The sequence below is a fragment of the Tasmannia lanceolata genome, unplaced genomic scaffold (genome assembly GCF_043159265.1).
Source record: "Tasmannia lanceolata isolate RefF3 unplaced genomic scaffold, GAP_Taslan_0.1 ptg000026l, whole genome shotgun sequence".
NCBI lineage: Eukaryota > Viridiplantae > Streptophyta > Magnoliopsida > Canellales > Winteraceae > Tasmannia > Tasmannia lanceolata.
In genome coordinates this window covers 1,063,568-1,084,464 of record NW_027518703.1, presented here as the reverse complement: position 1 = coordinate 1,084,464, position 20,897 = coordinate 1,063,568, and the positions used below count along the sequence as shown (strand labels likewise).

Sequence of the window (20,897 nt, the reverse complement as noted above, 5' to 3'; positions counted from 1 at the left end):
CCAAATCTGCTGAGAGATGTCTACCCTTCTTCATGACCCTCCGAACTGTGAAAGATTTCCAATGGACGGAAGAATGTCAAGCCGCCTTCGATCAGCCAAAAGCATATCTCCAAGAGCTTCCCCTGCTCTCCAAGCCAGTACCGGGGGAAAGCTTGTACTTGTACCTAGCAGTTGGGTCTGCAGCGGTTAGTTCGGTACTCGTTCGACAGGAAGAAAAAGCGGAGCAACCTATCTACTACGTTAGTAGGGTGCTCCATGATGCCGAAACTCGATACCAAGAAATCGAAAAGTTCGCCTTCGATGTCGTCATATCAGCAAGGAAACTCCACCCATATTTTCAAGCTCATCCTATTGTCGTACTCACAGATCAACCCCTGCAAAAAATATTACAGAAGCCTGACACCTCTGGGTGTTTAATTAATTGGGCAGTCGAATTAGGTGAATTCGACATCCAAATAAAGCCCCATCCGAAGATCAAGTCCCAGTCGCAAGCAAATTTTATCGTAGAACACACGGTGTCGATGGAGGAGCCAGAAGAACCGAGCCTCCTGATCGAAGAACCAACCCTGAACCAGCAAGACCAAAATCCACTGTGGATGTTATATGTAGATGGCTCCTCTAATGCTGGAGGCAACGGTGCCGGACTAGTTATAACAGGACCAGATAATTTTATTGTTGAATATGCCCTACGCCTAGATTTCAAAGCATCCAATAACGAGGCGGAATATGAAGCCTTGATCGCTGGAATAGCCCTCACTGCCGAATTACAAGTCAGCCGAATCAGAGTCCACGGTGACTCACAATTGGTAGTCAACCAAGTAAACGGCTTTAGCGAGGCTAAGGAAGAACGGATGATCAAATACCTAGAAAAGGTGAGAAGAGAAATCTTCGTCTTTGAAGAATTTCAAATAGTACAAGTCCCCCGAACCTTGAATACCCGCGCCGATGCTCTCTCCAAGATGGCCTCTTCCAGAATGTTCGAACAGGAAAACGTCTACACCGAGATCCTCTCTCAGCCTAGCGTTGAAAGAGAAGAAGTCCTACAGCTCAACGAGGAACCTAGCTGGATGGACCCCATAATACAATACTTGAAAGACGGTATCATGCCCCCGGATAGAAAAGAAGCTCGACGCCTAGTAGCAAGGGCCGCACATTATGTTCTCGATGGACAGAAACTATATAAAGGTTCCTTTTCATGGCCCTTGCTAAAATGCCTCCAACCCTCCACTGCACAGGTCGCCATGGGGGAAGTCCATGAAGGAATCTGTGGCGGTCACTAGGGCGGAAAGGTATTGGCCTACAAGAACCTCCGCCGAGGTTTTTTCTGGCCAACCCTCCAGCAAGACGCTGCTGACTTTGTTAGAAGGTGCGAGCAATGCCAAAAGTTCGCTACCTTGCCTCGTCTGCCAGCGGTTCCCTACAAACCCATCTCCAATCCAATCCCGTTTGCAATGTGGGGAATGGATCTGTTAGGACCTTTTCCTAACTCGACCAGGGGACGTCGCTATCGATTACTTCACCAAATGGGTTGAAGCCAAGGCAGTTAAGAAGATTACTTCCAGAGAAACTGAGAACTTCTTCTATCACGATATCATATGCAGATTCAGCGTTCCACGGATCCTTGTGAGCGACAACGGGACCCAGTTTGCGAGTCGAAGGTTCAAAGACTTTTGCGGAAAACTCGGTATCGACCAACGGTTCACCTCAGTCGGTCATCCGCAAGCTAATGGACAGGTAGAAGTAACCAATCGAACTCTTCTGCAATGGTTAAAGAAATGTGTTGAGAACACCCGAGGCTCGTGGGTGGAAGAACTACCAAATCTCCTTTGGGCCTATCGAACTACTCCCAGAACCGCGACAGGAGAGTCGCCGTTCAGCCTCGCCTTTGGAGTAGATGCGGTGATACCCGTAGAGATTGGAGGCCATTCCCCGAGGCTCGAAGCATACAATGAAAGGATCAATCCCAACCACCTAAGAAGCAGCCTCGACCTCATTGAAGAAACTAGAGAAAAGGCTAGACTCAGGATGGCCGCGTACCAGCACAGGGTCGCCCGATACTACAATTCCAGGATAAAGGAAAGGGTGGTGAGGACGGGCGACTTGGTACTACGACGGTCCGAAGCCTCTGACCCTCGCAATTCCGGAAAGTTGGCTCCCACTTGGGAAGGACCCTACCGTGTTTCACGCACCTTCCAGCCAGGGTCATACCAATTGGAAGACTTAGGGGGCAACCCTATTCCCCGCACTTGGCACATTTCGAATTTGAAGAAATTCTACCCGTAGGCAAGAATGTAATTCATTTTCATCTTTCCGTTTATTTTCAATAAGTCTGCATGTTTGTTCTTTGTCTTTGTGATATTACAGGCATGTAAACATCTCCCACAAGTAATGAAGTCTCCTTTGCGGTTATCTATCTCCAAAAACGATTACTCCCTAAGCATTTAACGAATCTCCACGACGAGCGAGCTACGAACGAAGGATGAAAGATGTGATCCATAAACTGACGCCCCAAGAGGCTCGGTAGAGCGTCCCTCTACTTAAAAGATATGACCCATAAACCGACGCCCCAAGAGGCTCGGTAGAGCGTCCATCTACTTAAAAGATATGACCCATAAATAGACGCTCCAAGAGGCTCGATAGAGCGTCCATTTACTTAAAAGATGTGACCCATAAACCGACGGCCCCAAGAGGCTCGGTATAGCGTCCATCTACTTAAAAGATGTGACTCATAAACCGACGCCCCAAGAGGCTCGGTAGATCATCCATCTACTTAAAAGATGTGACCCATAAACCAACGCCCCAAGAGGCTCGGTAGAGCGTCCATCTACTTAAAAGATATGACCCATAAACCGACGTCCCAAGAGGCTCGGTAGAGCGTCCATCTACTTAAAAGATATGACCCATAAACCGATGCCCTAAGAGGCTCGGTAAAGAGTCTACCTAATTCAAGGAAAAGTTAAGCATTCTACGAGGATCGACAAAAGAGTCATCACCGCCAATGAAAGGTAAGAGTGTTTTAAGTGCATCTCCAAGAAAAGTAAGAGTATCTTAAAGTACATCACCAAAGTCACTTCGAAGGACAAACCCCTTCCATCCACAACAAAATAAAGTTAAGTTTTTACAGAACCAGATTATAAAAGGCAAAGATAAAATTTCAAGGGACTTGTCCCTGAGTTTCCTTCTCCAAAACTTCCTCGGTAGAAGGCACCACAATACCAGGGACCGATGATTCTATTCCAGGAGACGTAACCGCCAGATTTGCCTCATTGACTTCGGTCGCCTCAGAATCCTCTCCCTAGGAAAGCTCAGTCCTTGGCGGTCCCTCCAGTCTTTCGATGGGAACAGTATAATCTATGGCCTTAATTTGGCTTCGACAGTCAACGAAACCTTTCGCCTCAAACTCCAGAACGTGGAGCGCCATATCCGTTTGATACTCCTGAGATTGGCGAAATTCAGAGATCGCCCAGGACAGAACCTCCTCCTCTCGCTCAGCGGCCTTGTCCCGCGCCTTCTCCAGTTTAGCACGAATCTCCTTTTCACGGACAAGTTCGTCTTTGACCTTTTGGAGCTCAGCCTCGGCATTCGCCCAAACGTTCGCCAGGGAATCCTCGAACACCTTCCGATCATTCGCACGAGCCTCCACTTGATTCTTCATCTCCTTGGAAGCGTGAGCATAAAGAGAGTGGTACTTTTCCATGCGTCGCGAGGCATAAGAACAAATATCTGACAACTACAGGCAAAGAGAGAAAAGGTAAATGTTTGTAGGAACCGAAGGATATTCGGAAAAGTAAAAATAAAATACGCACCTTCTTTGCTACAGCGACCATCTCCCGGCCTACGGCAGAGTGCGAACTTCTCTCCAAATCCGCCAAGTCTCTCGGTAGAACACTCGTCATCGCCATTTCTACAGCCACCCTCGGGTTGCGAAAGGCGGAATCTTCAATACCCACTTTCCAGTTAGGGTCAAAATAAGACCCTTGTCGGGTCGCCTGATCTTTCGGAAGAGTCCCCGGCTTGAAATAAGCCTGGGTTCCCTCGCTACCCTCGACAGGCAAAGACTCCTGGCTCACAACTTGGCCTTTACCCTTACCCCCCTCTTCGGTTGACTTACCCTTTTTACTGGGGTTCTTCTCCAACATTTCTGCCTCCCGCTTGCCATGCACGGATTTCTTCGGAGATGCGGCACCTATAATCCCCACAGCCAAGGCCGACCCTTTGCCGGCCTTAGCTGCCCAGCGCTTCACGGCTCTGTCCTGTTTTTGCCGAGCCACTTCCTCGGCCTTCAATCTCCTCACCTCCTCCATTGCCAAGGCAAAATATTAGCGCCCGAATCTTGTGCCGCCATTTCTGCAATAAAACCAGAAAACCAGTCACAACACAATAGAAGGAAAGCGAGCAGAAATACGAAAAGGAAGATCGGAGAAGAGAATCACCAGACTGACTCTCGTCAGCACTTGTTCCGTATTCCTCCCCCTCGTCCTCCGAGTATGACACGACGTTGCTCAAACCAAACTTCACCAATACATGTTCGGATTTGAAATCCCGAACGTTGAACCTCTCCTTCCCTACATCCACACCCCTACCCACGACATCGTTGAAAATTAACTGACTCAAAGTCCCTAGAGAAAACTGCAACCCCATTTTCTCCCCATCGGGCTTTCTCCAATTAAAGGGGAATCGCCATCCGGCTATTTGAGGCGGTTTTATAAAAAAAGAACTCAATCTTCCACCATTTAATGGAAGAGGGAGCTCCGCCCATGATCATCAGCATCCGCCGCTGGGACACGTCTATCCAGTCCTCTTTCATCTTTATAAGGAAGCACTTCCTGATAACATCCAATGATAGTGGGGCCCTCACCATTTTACTTTTCACTATGTACGCTAGAAGACCCCTCCACCCATTTGGAAAAATCTGGGACGGTGCCAGACCGAAAAAATAAAAAAAGTCTATCAGAATTGGGTGGAGAGGGAAGCGGACTCCCGCTTCAATAACCTCCTTATAGAAGGCTCTCTCTCCCTTCGCGCTATTACTACACGCCCGTTCATCAGGGCTGGGAAGCCGGACCTCGTAATCATCTGGAATGTGATACTTCTCCCGTAGATGATCAAGGTCCGAAGGTTGAAGGATACCTATCAAACCCATGGCTACTTCAGGACGATATGCTATGCCATGGGGCATCCGAGGCTTATGAAATTCCACAGATTCTTAAGCCACAACTCTAGCCTGAACGTCCATCGGTGCCGACCGTGAATTGCTCCTATCCTCTCTTAAAGCGGCAATTACTGGTGCGTCACTCGGTATCGGCTCCGCCACACCTGGAGGTTCGACTGGAAGAATCGGACCCACCTCCTTTCTTGGTCGTGGCGCTATCCTCTTCAATAATCCTCCGCTCCTTGCGACCGTCGTGCCACCACCAACCTTTTTGGTCTTAGTTGTAGGCCTCACCTCCGACGGCCGCCCCAAAGCGCTCCTCGCCTCTATCTCCGACGATTGCCCCAATATGCTCTCCACTTCCGTCTCCGATGAGACTTGGGGAGAAGGGGATGTTTCCTCCATCCCCACGGGCTCAATCAACTGATTTTGGGAATCCGTGTTCTCCGACATTATTACTCTAAAGAAAAGAAATGAAAAGTTTGGGTTGAGAAACGTACCGATGAGATTGGAGGGAGGAAACCGTGAAACTCGCCGGAGAAAACGAGCCAGCACCTTGAAAGAAAAGAGAAATCAAGCCGAGAAGGAACTTAGCGCCCTCCAAATCCCCGGTTAACGCAAAAGAACAAAGCTAAATGAGAGATTCTAACAAAAAAAGGGAAGCGAACCATCGGGGAAAAGATCTCACCGGAGCAATGGATGACAGGAGAGAAAAAGAGAAAATGGTAGAAAAAAGAAAAATGGGCGGGCTTTTATAGGTCCACGCGCGGGAAAACTCAAAAGTCACATCACTCTGACGTTATGCGACACATGGCGCCCCGTGACACTCACACAATTACCAAAGTCATTAATGCGCCGTTTCGTTATCATTGTTCAAAGCGCCAAACCACTGTTTCCCAAAAAGCCACGACTGTTACACGTGTCTCCTCGGAATACCCCTCAGAACGAATCAACAAACACTCCTCCGGTACCGAGTATCTCTTGATAAAGTCATACAATACACTCAAACTACGTTACGTCTGCGACGAGGTTAGAATATGCCCAGGGCCGAACATTCTCATTTGTGTCATGAGCGTAACTCCAACTAAAATGACGTTCCTTCGCATGATGATGCTAAGACATAGAAAATGACAAAAATCCTTTCATTCACGAGAGAAGGAACCTTTACAAAGGTGGGCTTCTAGGCCAGATACAAGAAAAAGAAAATACATTCGGGACCGTGCTAAACTACGGCTAGCTAAAAAAGGCAGGAAGGAATTGAGAAGAGTCGACGCCCGGAGCTTCAGTATCCTACGTCTGGTGAACCGCCAAGCGCTACCAGACGTTGGACCTCAGCATCACCATGGCACCCACTTGGCACGATCTTCTTTGCCCTGGAAGGAGGCTGCAAAACCGACCGTGCCAAGATCCTAGCCGAAGGTCCCATCATTCACCCGGATCTTCTTCAAAGTCCTCCTTCGGCGAATTCGCCTCCAGAGAGGCTCGAGACAGGGCGACGCGGAGCCGGCCCTCGTGCCTCCCTCGGTCACTCCTTGCAGCATCACCCTCAGGGCCTCATTCTCCATCTCCAACTTTTCGACTTTGGCCCTCAGCTGGAGAACCTTCAAGCCTTGCTGAAGAAGTTGATCCACCACCCCGTGTCCCCTCTCCATGGTATGCTTCAGGGACCGCTTATAATTGGCGACAAAGTGGGGAACATCGCCAGGAGCAAGGAAATCCCTAGGAGCGGGGGAACCCGAGTGTTCTGGGGTCTCCACCTTCCGCTTCTTCATGCTTTGGGGGCCGTGACTCACCCCCTCAGCTCCAGCCGATGAGGAAGCCACCGCCACCTAAGTTACCGTTTCCGGCGGACTAGGCTCCACTGCTGGCGACCCCTTCAACCTCTGTGACCTCCTTGTTCTGCGGGCCACCGGTTCCCTAGCGACGGGAGGGTTTTCTCCATCTCCGTCCGAAAGCGACTCCACTTCCACTACCGGGACTGTCGCCCCTAGTTGATCATCACCGGCGGCTTTTTGAGTCATTTTTTTACAGAAAAGTGACAAAAAGGGGATAAAGAAAAGGAAAACGATGACAGATATCTCTCTCCCTCACCGCCCTTTTATAAGTGCTATCAGGTGAAAAAATCGAGTGGGATTCAACGTCCCGCCGATTTTCGAAATCTCCCATAAAGCGGGAAATAATGGCCCGATCCGTTTTTCGAAAAAAAAAATGTGGAAATTAGGCGGGAATTAAGTGTTTTCGCCGTTTCCTGAAAAGCCTTAAGGATAGATAACGTGCCTATTAAATGACGTGACATTGAATCCGCCCGCCGATTCCCTAGAAAGACGCTTCGACTCCATCGCTCCCAGAAGGTCGGCACCGGCCCACCGCTTGAAAATTTAACTACTTCCTTGACCCTTACAAAGGGACAAGAAAGTAGGAGGGCAGTATGTTAGGGGTAAAATCGGCACCGAACCTCAAACCCCTTCTCCATTACTCAACTGGATCGACACAGTCCCTGCAGCAACACTCGGTAATGAACCTTGATTGGACCTCCTTGATACTCCTCCCTTGAACGGTACCGAGCTACCAAGGGAACCAAACACAATCGCGGAGATCTCGCCCCCAAACGGGAAATCCGGACTGCCGGTACGTGTAAGGTGCGGCTTTCGAATTCAAAACATCCTCCCTAAATCACCATCCCCGATCTTCGCCCATAATCATCGGAAATCGTATCTCCACGTGTTTATTCGGGCTATCAAGCTCCACATGGGTTGAATCTAGGGAATGATTGATGTCTCCACGATCCTATTCTCCCGCCATCACGCTCCACGTGGGCGAAACCAAAGGCACGATTGATATCCCAAGATCGTGGATCTCCACCCCTATAAAAAGGGGACTATGCACTCAAGCAAGGGGATCCAACTCACCCTCTCTTCTTCTCGGGTATGGTAACTTGACTGAGCCCTCTCCCATTCCCCGTCTATTGTCTGTGATTGCCCGTCTCTGACTTGAGTGTCGAAGTGGCAGTCCGGAGCCACAACTCTGGGCCCGCTGACGCTTTTTCTGTGAGCGCAGGATTATAGGTTCTGCGAAGTTAGATCGTGCAGCCAGATTTTGGGCTTCATCAGGTCTTAAATGGCAGTTGAACTGATCGTGTATGCCTTCACGATATCAGAGACTGACAGAACCAAGTCAATTCAGCTAAAGTTCTAATTACCAACCTCTTGACCATTTTCTCTAACTTAAGCCAGTAATTGGGAACATGAGACTGCCTATAAGAGAGTCATTCTAAGTCACAGCCAGGGGATAAATAGCCTTGTTGGAAACGTTTTCCATCCATACTCTAATTAAGTTTGTAGTTTTCTAATTTATGTGTTAATGATAATTAAGTTTAATCTTAATTAAGGGTTTATTATAAGAAAGAGTTATAGTACATGGGGAGACCTAAACCCAATCTCCCAATTATAAATTACAACGATTACCTGACAGGAGCAACACAAATAAAGCACTAAGAGTGACATTAAGGTTTTTTTTTCTCCGGGTGGTCCCCCGATCTACCAAGGCAAGTCCTAGATTCCATTGATCTGAGCATCTGGATTCTGGGCTTTGGTATAATGGAAGATCTTTCCAGTGATCAATGGATAGTGTTCATTGGTCGCACCTCCAATGGTCAGATCACAAGGGCATCTACAACTGATCATCACGACTAGAGGCATGATTCGTTTTCCTCATTTAAAAAAAAAAAAGGTAACAAAAATTTTATTCATCCAAAAGCATCAAGACCAGGGACAAGACGTCCCCAGATATCTTGCATTACAGATTTAAAACATCCGAACAAATAGGATTCATTTTCCGCATTAAGGACTGAGTTTAAGCTAACAAGCCCTATCAGTTCAAATATTGTTCCTTGATTTTGAGCTCAACTCAGTTAGTAATGGAAAAGCTCACCAATCTTATAAAAACTGGCCAATTTTTTCATACAACCAATGTTTATACAATCTAGAAGTAATGGTCGACTCATTCAATTTTTTTTCTTCATATGTTAGCTTTCAAAATTTGCTATGAGTTGCTCCAATATGGGAAAAAAGGAAAAGCCACTAAAAGAGGCTGCAACTTGCACAAAAAGAGCCAACTGATTATGTTCAATGTGTTGCCTTCTATCACCACATTTGAGTGCAAACTGAAATCAAGGAGTTTAATTCCTTGACGGACATCTCGCAGCTCGCACCTCGCACCTCATTGGTTGGCTCAAGGGTTCTCACGCTTTCCCATGGCGGTTTGGTTACGTCTTTGACAAGATTCTGGATCTTTCTAGGGGTGTGAATATTTCCTTTCAACATGCAAGGAAATCTATGAACAGGGATGTTGGTCGATTGGCTAGAGAAGCGGAGGGAGGTTTTAATGCTTTTTTATTACCTCCCGCCTTGATTATTGTTGACCCATGGCTTTTCCCCTGTAGGCAGAAGGCTTTCTTTTCTTTTCTTTTCTATATGGGTCTGTTCAGTTGCGCGAAGGAAACGGAAAAGAAAAGGAAATGACGTGGCAGAAAGAAATGGAAAGGAAAAGAAACTGCTAAGAAAGAAGTAGGAGTGCGCATTCAGTTGCCAGGAAACAGAAAAGAAACAGCAGGAATATGCATTCAGTTGCCAGGAAAAGGAGAAGTAAACCAATGGACATGAGAAAGAAGCCCTTGTAACTCATGAGAAAGAAATGAATGGAAGATACATGACGACAAATAACTCACAAAAAATTAAACATAACCCAATTGAAACACCCCAACACAATCTTTCATCATCTTCCACCAAACCCACCACACCATTTCTCTCCCCCCTCACCCACCACTTGAACCGAACACCCAACCATCCATTTCATCTTTTACCCCAACACAAACAAACCCCCACCCATTTCATTCTTTCGCCCAATCCAAACAGAGCCCACCCCAATCAAATCCCATACAAAAATGACCCCCCCAAAAAAAAAACGCACAACCTATAAGCCAAATAGACTCCAGATTCAAACCCACAAGCAAAACAGATAAAAATGCCAAAATCAAGAACCTTAACCCTCGGTTATGAAGAAGAAGAAGAAAAAAACCTTAGAATAAAAAAAATATAAGAAGAAACCTTAAATCTAGGCATCATTTTTGTAATAAAAAGAAATAAAAAACTGGGATCTAGAGAAGAAGAAGAAGAAAAACCCCAAAATAGAGAGATTGAACCCCAAATATACATACATCCAAGCCTCGAACAAAGATCAGACCCTAAAATAGAGAGATCAAACCCCTAAAATTCTAAGATCGAAGCCCAAAACAATGAGATCGAACCCTAAAATACAGATATCCAAGCCCAAAACTGGAAAAAAATCAAACCCAAAAACGTACAAGAACATATCTGGAAAAAATTTAAAAAAAGAGAGGGAAAGAAGAGCAAGGGACAAGGAATACCTTCTTCTTGGTTTTGCAAGGAGTGGAGAAGACAAATCCTCTTCTTGCTTTTGAAGAGGATGGAGAAGACGGTTCTCTTCTTGCTTTTCAAAAGGATGGAGAATACGCACCCTCGGCAACGGAGAAGACGAACCGCTTCAGTTGTTTTTTAAGTCGGGGTTTGTTTTCTGAGACTCGCGTTATTGAGGAAAATTCTTCAAATCCGACCGTTTTAGATGGATTTTGGGTCACGGAAAAGGGGGTGACACCTGGGATTCGACGGATTCCACATCATTGTCGACCTTTCCGTGCGCCTTTCGTATCCCAGCAACAAAACGACCATTTTGTGTCATTTCCACGGAAAACACACCTCTTTTCCTTTCTGTTTCCGAATCAGAGGCGCTACTGAACGAACCCTATATATATTCCTTTCCTTTGTATTCGAGTAATGCAAGGGAAACCGAGAGTAGGACCTAAAAGGGGACCGGACAAATTGTTTCACGCAACAACATCACTAGTGACGTGAGCAATCCCTTAGGTTTAGGGAAATCATCAAAAAGTAAATTTTTCTTTAACACATGGCATATTCTCATTTCAGGTCCCGTTTTAGGTTGTACTCTAGGTCTCCATGTCATTTTCCTTTGTTATTTTGACCATCTCGGGTTGTTTTCTTAATAAAATTATTCAGCCATTTAAAAAAAAAAACTTGCACACAAAGAAAATTGCTAAGCAAAGTACAAGGCTAGAAATATTTTCTCATATTTTCAATTAAGAAGTCTGGAAGTTGACCTATAACCCCCGGCTTTCAGGCAGGACACCCATCTTTGATCTTAAAACAAAGAAAATGTTACTAGTAAGTGCAAGTGCTCAAGCCCCCACCAAACCCTATGGATGCGTTTGGTACTCCGGAATAGTTAATCGCAATCGGCATCTGATTTCTTTTTTGCTAATTCAAGAGTTTGGATGTATTAAGGTTAAGGGCGGGAACGGGAGGACTGTCGGCGTAATTTTTGGAGGAATATTTGATGGAACTTGATACCCGCCCCAAGAGGTGGTATTCTGTTTCCCGCAAACACAAGGGCTCTCTTGCATACTCTCTGTTTCTCGTGCTCATCTGCATTTTCTCTTTTTTTTTCTGCATTTTTTTCAGCAAAAGGGTTTTGATCTCTCTCCCCAATACCCTAGCTGAAGCAGATTGGAGTTGAAACCCAATCGAAGGAGAAGAAGTTCCTCCCCAAGCTCGCTCTCTCTCTCTCTCTCTCTCTCTCTCTCTCTCTCTCTCTCTCTGTTTTGCATGTTTTTTTTCTTTTTTTTCTACATTTTTTTCTCAGTAGAGGGTTTTGGTCCATCCCTCTGTCCCTATCTCTATTTTACGTCCATTTTCTCTTCTTTTTTTCTGCCTCACTGCAAAAGGGTTTTGGTCCATCTCTCTCTCTCTCTCTCTCTCTCTCTCTACAAATGATGGCTAGATTGATTCAAGCAATCGGATGACATTCATGTTGTTGTTTTTATCAGTAATTGGTTTGGGAAGAGGAAAAGGGGTTTCATCATGAGTATTTGGAATTCACACACATTTTAGGCCTGGGCTTTTATTCTTCCGGGTGAGTTGATTTTGGGGTGAATATTACCTCTAATAATAATAAAATTCTTTTGATTTGTACAAATAGTTGGATTCGTTTCATTTGGGGTGAATATTACCTCTAATAACAATAAAATTCTTTTGATTTTTACAAATAGTTGGATTCGTTTCAATAAGACAGAAAAAGGCCTTATTTATTTTAAATTTATTTTTATTTTATTTTGGATTTCTAATTCATTCCATCTTCTGAAACCAACACTTTTGATGTTATTTGACGTACAATAATCTCTATATGCCTATTATGGATTTGCACCCCCTGGGTTGGGGTGTATATTGGTTTCATTTGATTTTAGTTTTACATCTACGAGAATTAGGGATTGTGCCTTGTGACAGATATGATGGTGTACTGTTGAGTGTCCCTGAATTCCCATGCTCAACCAAACACTAGAATTGGAATTTAGATTCCCTTTGAGGGGGAATTGGAATAGGATTGGAATGTGATGTGGATACCTATTCCTGATTCCGACAATCCAAACTCACCATAAAGGAATCCTCCCCAAAGAGTCCCAAGCTCAACACGATATGCTACACCTATACTCCGTAGGAACCCTAAATTTGCTAAATAAAAGGATCATTCCAACCCCTAAGCTGTAAAGCATTGAGAACCATTCCTTAAATCTACCAAGGAGTTCCATGATGTAATTGATACAGGGGGGATATAATTTCCCATAATAATAAAAACTTGAGGAATGCCAAACTCCCTCGTGCCCTTGAAAAAACAAATAGCTAAAAGGCGCCCCCATTTGCTGCACATTCATTTAGACCCTGTTTGGTTTCTGGGATTTTAGTGGAAGAAGTAGTCAAAGGGGGAGGTGACAAGCATGGAAGTTGTGTAGGCTTGTCTTGGGGAGAAGAGTGGTAGTCAAAAGAAAAAAACGGTAAGGCGTTTGGTTGCTAGAAGAGGTGTGGAAATATTTGGGGTGTCATTATCAAAATGGGCAGTGGAAGAGAGAGAGAGAGGGAAGGAAAAAGGCAATGATTATATAAGACAAACAAATTCCACTCTTTTTCTCACAAAAAAACTCCAAAAATGAGGTTTGCAATTGGAATTTTAGTAGAGGGGACAACAAACTCCCGCCACATCAGCGCCACCTAGGAAAAAATGTAATAATGATGTCCCCTTGATGCCTAGTAGTCAAATGGAATTTGAGTTCAAATTTGGCAACCAAACATCTTCCGGCATTTCATATTCCATCAAGAGCCCAGCCCGGCATTTCATATTCCATCAAGAGCCCAGCCGTCTTCCACTCTTTTTGCAACCAAACAGGCGTGCATTTATAATGGCGTGCAACCAAGAGTATTAAATGCATGGGCAGCTAATGGAAGCGCCCTTTCAGTTGTTTTTTGCATGGGCGCCCCACAGTTTAGCATTACTCTAATAATTTTCTATTTTTCAAGAGGAATGATAGAATGAAGGCTCCGCTTGTGAAAACCAGCTTCAAGGGTGCCCCCATTTGTTAATTTTAGAAAAGTAAATTTATGATGGCGCCAACAAAAGAAAAAGGTGGAATGGCTTTGACTTTGTTGAAATTGACCAATGGCCCTTGAAGCTGATTTTTACGAGGGCGTCCTTCATTCTATCATTCCTCATTTTTAAAAGTCAAATAAGTAAAGGGAAGTGATATATTCTTCCCCTTTTTTTTACGCAGGACAGCCCCTTCTACTGTATTTATTAGGGCTGCACATGGTTCGGACCGGTTCGGTTTCGAGAGTTTTTTTGAACCGAACCAATCACATCGGTTTGGATAAAATCCAAACCATAACCAAACCGATCCGGGGTATAACTGAACCAAACCAAACTGATTTTGACCTGTTCAGTTCGGTTTGGTTCATAGTTTATCCGGTAGAAATCCAAATCAAGTAGTTAAATACATTTATCTATCCAAGAAAAAAAAAAGGTTTCTCTATCCAAATCGACCATCAATGGTGTGCAATGAGACCAGCAAGCTCTCTAAGTAAGCTCTCTTTGCGTCCCCCCCTCTCTCTCTCTCAACAAAAAATGAAGAGACCTCTCCCTCTCTAACCCTAATCGAGGGCCTTATAATGGGGATGATATATTCGCCTCCCCCCCTTCCCTTTTTCTTCTCTTGGACGGCTCCTCTAAGTGTTTAGGACTATTCTTTTTACACTTCTAAGGGGTGGTCTAAGGGGAATGGGTGAATGTATTCGAATACAGGGAATTGATATAGACACACCTACGTTGTTTAAATCACCCCTCTTCTCTTTGCAAATGAAATAACTCACCTTAGATTTGATAATGACACAAAATCAGTTCATTTTTTCCTCCATTTCTCGGTTCGGGTCAGTTAATTTTCGGTTTAAAAATCTAAAACCATGAACCAAACCGATGGGATCTGTTCGGTAAAATTCTAAACCGTGATCAAACCAATGCCGAGAAAAACCGAACCAAACCAAACTGAAAGGCCCGATTCGGTTCAGTTAATGGGTTTGGCCAGTTTTTTATGCAACCCTAGTATTTGTGAATTATGACTACTCTTGTACATTAGACAGGGCTGTCACAGGTAAAAGGAGCGGGGACAATATATCAGTCCTAGACGCGGTTAACTACGGTTGACCAGCAAAAAATCCTTTTCTATTCGGATTTTAAATGACAAAAAAGCCATCCGTACGAATGCGAGCACACCGAACATTAATGAGGGTATTTTAGTAATTTAACGATAGAAGCGACTATATATACCCCTAACCCTAAGTTCCTAATCCCTTCAACTATCTCTTCAACCACGAGAAAAATCTAAAATCTTGTACTCTGCATTCTAGGGTTAGGGTTTTTGCTTCAATCTCTTACTCAGTTCGATAAGAAGAAGAAGAAGATGATCGAGGTGGTTTTAAACGATCGGCTTGGAAAGAAGGTCCGAGTGAAGTGCAATGACGATGATACGATTGGCGATCTGAAGAAGCTCGTTGCTGCTCAGACTGGAACGAGATCTGATAAGATACGCATACAAAAATGGTATACGATCTATAAGGATCACATCACTCTCAAGGACTACGAGATTCACGATGGCATGGGCCTCGAACTCTACTACAATTAGGTTAGGGTTTCCCCTCTACTCTTCTTCTTTTTCTTATTCTAGGGTTTCAATTTTCTGACTATGGAACTTGCATCTGATTGTTCTTTCTTGTCTGGAACTTGTATCTGATTATTCTTTATGATTATGGTTTGGTACTCACATTCGGTTTTCTGATTATTGAACTTTAATCGGTTTGGTACTCACAATCGGTTGTCATAATCTAGGTCTTAAGTTTTCTGATTATGGAACATGCATCTGATTATATATATATTTTTTCTTTTTCTTATTCTTCAATAATCTGTTTTCTAATTATGGAACTTTAATCTGTTCGGTGCCCACAATCGGTTGTCATAATCTAGGGTTTCAGTTTTCTGGTTATGGAACTTGCATCTGATTATTATTCTTTTTTTTTCTTCTTCTTCTGCATAGGGTTTTGGTTTTCTGATTATGGAAATTGCTTCAGATTATTCTCTTCTAGTATGCGTTTATCTATTGAACTCTGGATTTTTCTCTGTGATGCTTTTATTAATCATACAATTGCCATGGGATGGGATTTTGATTTTTTTTCCAATAATTTTGCAAGTGGATTTTTAGTTGGGAAAGAAACTCTGTAAATTCTCTAGGGTGTTTACTTTAGCCATCCTAAATCGTAATCTTTAACGATCAGGATCAAGAGTCATTATTATTTCGATACAAGAAAAGAGCGGAAAATCCTTTTCTTGTGTGGAGCCGCCATCTTTATCTTCCTTCTCTTGGAGGAGAAAAGTCTTCTCCCTTTAGGGAGTCTCTGGGAAGAGATCCTAAAGGGACCTTTAGAGAGTCTCTGGAAGAGATTCTAATGGGATTTTCTTTACCCTTCTCATGAAAGAGAAAGGTCTTCTTCCCCGGAGAAAATCTGTGAAAAAAAGTAAGAAGAAAAAAGGTAACTGCTAGCCAATAATCTTTTCTCACCTTTCTCACTTCTCTTTCTTCTTTTATCCTTCCACGTAGCTTGTCTCTCCAAAGGACCTGATCCCTTTTCTAAAGGATCTTCCCTCTATTTATAGAACTCTCTTGAAGTTGTTGGCAACTGTCGCCTCTCCCCTTATCTTTCAACTTCACGATCTCCACTTCACCTTTTGTGGGGAGTTACGTAACTTCCTCTTTTTTAAAAAGTTGATGATTCTTTTCTTCCTTCGCGAGAGTAATTTTGTTCCCGAAAATTTAGGGATTTCTTTTCCCTTAGTTGTGGGTTCCTTTTTTTTTCCATTAAATTACTTTTATCTTTATGTTTATCCTTTTTACTTTGGGGAATAACATGATGCGTAACCACCCCTTTTCTCTCTTTTCTTATTTTACTAAGGGATTTTACTATTATCCCCTTTTTATAAAATTTCGAGCCAAACAAATGCCCTCTCAAGTCTTGTGAGTGGAAGGGGTTCTGTGGCTTGCAAGACTTGATTTTGATATAAGGGTATTTTAGTAATTTTTTATTTTCCTTGACTCGAAGTTGTTTTGGTCTTTTTTAATTTGATTTGGTGGTATTTTGACCATTTTCTTGACCCAAGGGTTTTGTGGTCTTTTTACCTGATTTGGTGGTATTTTGACTATTTTTCTTAACCTGAGGGTACGCTAGTCTTTTTACCTGATTTGGTGGCACTTTGAAGGGGCCCACTAAACTCCGTTGACCAATGCATGGAGGGGTCCACCATTTTGAATCCCACACTTTTTGTATGTGGTCCATTATCTTATGCCAACTTACAAGTTGGGACCACCATTTTACACCTAACGCTTTGATGTGGTGGACCCACTGTTGTCCTTTTACGCCATGGATTAGTATGGATGGCCCACCATCTGTGTCTCAAATTTTGATTTAATTGGGCTTACCATTTTCCACGGGCCCACCTTCCTCTCGTCTTTTTCTACATATAGGGCCCACTAGTTGTGTTGCCATTTTTACTCCATGGATAGTATGGGTGGGCCTACCATTTTTCCTTTTGTTGGGTTGGATGTCTTGGATCAAATCGGATTTGGGTCCGAAATATTGTGTACAGTTCGAAATAAGTAAATTTAGGTTTCTCAGCAGTTCCTAGGTTAATTTCATACAAATCATCAACAGTGGCCTGGCCTCCTTCGAATTGGGGCGGAGCAGGGTTTGGTTTGATGACTTTGATTGGGTTGCACTTCTTCTACAGATATCATGTATACATTTTCTATTTCTTCCGGTTCCATCCTAGTCACATGCACTTGGCGAGACAAATCAGCTTCCAATGCACGAATATCATTTTGTCCTCTCTTTCCCAGACTTTTCCCAACTTCATGTCCCATTAGCATCATCAATTTGAATGCCTTCTCCGAATAGTGATGCAAGGGTTTCGGACTTGGGGCCTGTAGGGAATGAGAATTCTATCTCCCATATAATGAATTATTTGGTTGATCAAATCGTTTGGTGATCTTCATATGTCCCATAGCCGGGTTCACACGATGAACGCATTTGACTAACCTTGCTGTCTGTCTTGACCTAAAAGGCACATGATTCAGGGCTACCTCGGTCCCATTTCCATTTGCAAATTTGGGTTTTCCTCCATTCGTGAATGCAGGTTTTCCAAGTCTCTCAAAGACTGACACACGAGAGGATTCATTATGAGATGCCTTCGACCTTTTGAATTTTTGGAATCTCTTTCTTGATGAAGTTTCTGGAACTTCCATTTGCGGAGCTGTACGTGTCTGGCCCGTAGAGGCTAAAGACTTATCTTTCGATAGTGAAGTTTTCTGAGCATCGGTAACTATGTGATGGACAGTCATTTTAGGTGTTCCTTACCATATGGGGCTGAAAACCTATACCATGTGTGGCATTTGTACATCTTTGGTGGATTTCAAATGGAGATGCTTGTTTCATTTGGGGTTTCTTGAGATCAAGGCCCGTCTTTTCTATCTTTTTACCATCTTTGTGTCCATATTATCGAGACGAGGGGGTCTAGTCTCATTCTAGCCTATCTGGTGCTAATAATACAGACGGTGGTCCTTTAAAGAATCGGACAGGCTTTTGCGTTGGATTCTTTGATGAGACTATCAAAGTCTTTAACTCTTATGGAATCGAAGGATCAATCTTGGTCAATGGGTGGATCATCTCAATTGGGGGTCGAGTCATTCTCCCTCCATTGATTCGAACCAACCTAGGTTCGCCTGCTTTCCTTTGAGATTTAGGCATATATTGGAAACGAGTTTCTTTTCTTCCTCCTTTAACTGCTCAATTTTTGTTTTTTCAGGTTCCTTGGGATTAACAATGGAAGACTTTTCAGGCTCCTTAATAGTTACATTCTTGGGGATCCTCTACTATGTAGAATTTTGCATCCGCGGAGTACACCTTAGCCTTAGTGAAAGGATGTTCATCCGCATACTTTTTCTTGGCTCCCTTCAAAATGATATTTAAAGCATTGGTGTAGCATTGAGGACACTACCCCATTATCGTGCATCCATGGTCTTCCAAGTAAAGCATTGTAGGATGTTTTGGCATCATTGACATGGAATAAGACCATAGATTTTGGGTTGCTAATTTCAGGGTGGAGGCGTATTGTACCGATGGCTCTTTGACCATTTTGATTGAATCCTTGTATCACAAGAGCTTGGCGTGAGATCCTGAACTGTCAAACCCAAATGAGTGAGGACTCTCCAACGCAACAAGTTAACCGCAGACCTAGAATCTAAGGGTGTATTTGGCAACATTTCTTTGAAACGTTTTTCATGTTTTTTCTGTTAAAAAGATCATAAAATCCGAAGAATCACGTTTGGCTAGTTTAATGGTAATCATTCTTATTTCTCTTTTCGTTCCGGAAACTTTGAAAATGAAACAAAAATGTTGTTTCGCGCCAGAAACGAATCGTTTTATCTGGTCTTTTAAATGCCCCTCCCATCACCATCGCCTCTTTCTCATCTTCCAAAAAATCCAGACGCTGAAACTTTCGCCTCTTTCTCATCATTTTCTAAAAAACCTAGAAGCTGCCACAAGAAAGATCATGTCATCATCTCTCGCCTAGAAGCTGCTACAAGAAAAATCATGTCATCATCTCTCGCCTCTCTCTCTGTGTGACAGTTCCAAGTTCATAAAACCCTACAATCTCCTTCTCTCTCTTGTTTCCTACTTTTGCCCAACAGAGAGATTTGGATCCCGGACTCGAAACCAAGCTTGAAGCTGTAATCCATGAAAGAGATGAGTTCCGCCTCGGAACCCATAGGGCTGAACCTGATCAGATGTTCTTCTTCTCGTTCGATCTCAGCAAGGCACTGTATCTGAACACAAGACGTTTGTGATGGATCTGAACATCTGCTTGGCTGCAACATATAATCAGAGTTACAAAGATGAGGAAGGCAAGGATTTCCACTACTACTTTGACTTCAAGCATCTAAAGGAGGCATCAGTTTTACAAGAGGTGGAATTCCTCTCTGAATGGAACAAATCCAATCAGAATCGGATCCCTGTCAGGAAGGATGCGAGCGACAAGGTCACACCAATGCCATTGAAGAAAGGGAAGAGCATGGCTGCTTCCTGAAGTGTTTCTTGTGAAAACACCTCATCAAATTCGTTTCAGGACATGCCTGAGTCATCTCCTTAAGTCGATCTATCAGATCTGAGAAAACGAGTAAAACCTCAACTTGCTGATTTGAGAGCAGCTACCACTGGTTTTCAGTTTGAACCTGTGGCTGAATGTTTAAGAAACTCCCTATGATAAATGAGCAGATCACATATATGCAGAAACAAGGACTGCATGTTTTTGGTTGCCACATGTATGGAGTAGTTGAATCAAGGTAAACACTAGTCAATATTGGTTTTGTATGTTACCATTCTTAAATTGAATCCATGTAACCTCGTGCTACCAAATGGGGGATCAAACCTCTTAAAGAATGACACCTGTTAATTATCCTTTCTTCTTTGGTTTTCTTGAATTGCCCTTTTGTATCCACCACTACCTGATCACTTAGTAGCAGAATTTGTTTGCCTTGGGTTGGAAAGAGCAGTCCAATTCAAAGGAAAAATCTCTCATTTTTTATAGGGGTGAGAACTACCTTCATTTACTTAGGATTTTTGAGAGACACCACTCACCCATGAGTTGTCTCATTTAGTCTCTACCAAATAAAGATCTAGAACTGTTGAATGGCCAGTGGCTTTTACTTAGCTCTCGAGTAGTTTACTAGGCCATTGTTTATTTTGTCAAGATAATTTTTTTGTCACATACTAAACATGATTTTGATTCTTTAGAATTAGAATCGGCATAAAAAACAAAATCAAGAATCAGAATTAAAATCAAGAAAAAAATTGGAATCGTTGCCAAACACACCCTAGCATTATTCTATTGATCTTTGTTTCTGCCAATATCCCTCTGACAAACAACGGTCGATTATGTGCTTTAGTGCCCAACAAAAGATCATCGTCAGTAAAAGTGAGGGTTGCCTTACATTCTGCACTTGTGTCCAGTTTTGGAGGGTTCATTTCTATTTCAACTTTACAAACTTCAGTGAGAAATTTATCTGGGTTGGTGATAGCCCGGATTAGTGCGTGCCTCAACTCTTTTGACATTTGTAAAGAAGCATAAACACTAAGTAAAGCGGGAACCTTTTTGAGGTGTGTTACCATGTTGTACTTAATTGGTTCTTTTGTTGAGGGTAAAACATTTGGGACTAGGTTTGAAGAAT

General features: G+C 43.3%; 1 protein-coding gene across 1 annotated transcript in view; it reads left to right on the top strand.

Moving 5' to 3' along the window:
• Window positions 1-14,903: 14,903 nt before the first annotated feature.
• LOC143858531 (ubiquitin-like protein 5) overlaps window positions 14,904-20,897 on the top strand; it is a 28,697-nt gene continuing 22,703 nt past the window's right edge. Inside the window, exon 1 of the mRNA XM_077369177.1 lies at window positions 14,904-15,248. Within this exon, the coding sequence (XP_077225292.1) occupies window positions 15,027-15,248 (222 nt within the window). The 5' untranslated portion in view covers window positions 14,904-15,026. The remainder of the gene's footprint in view (window positions 15,249-20,897) is intronic.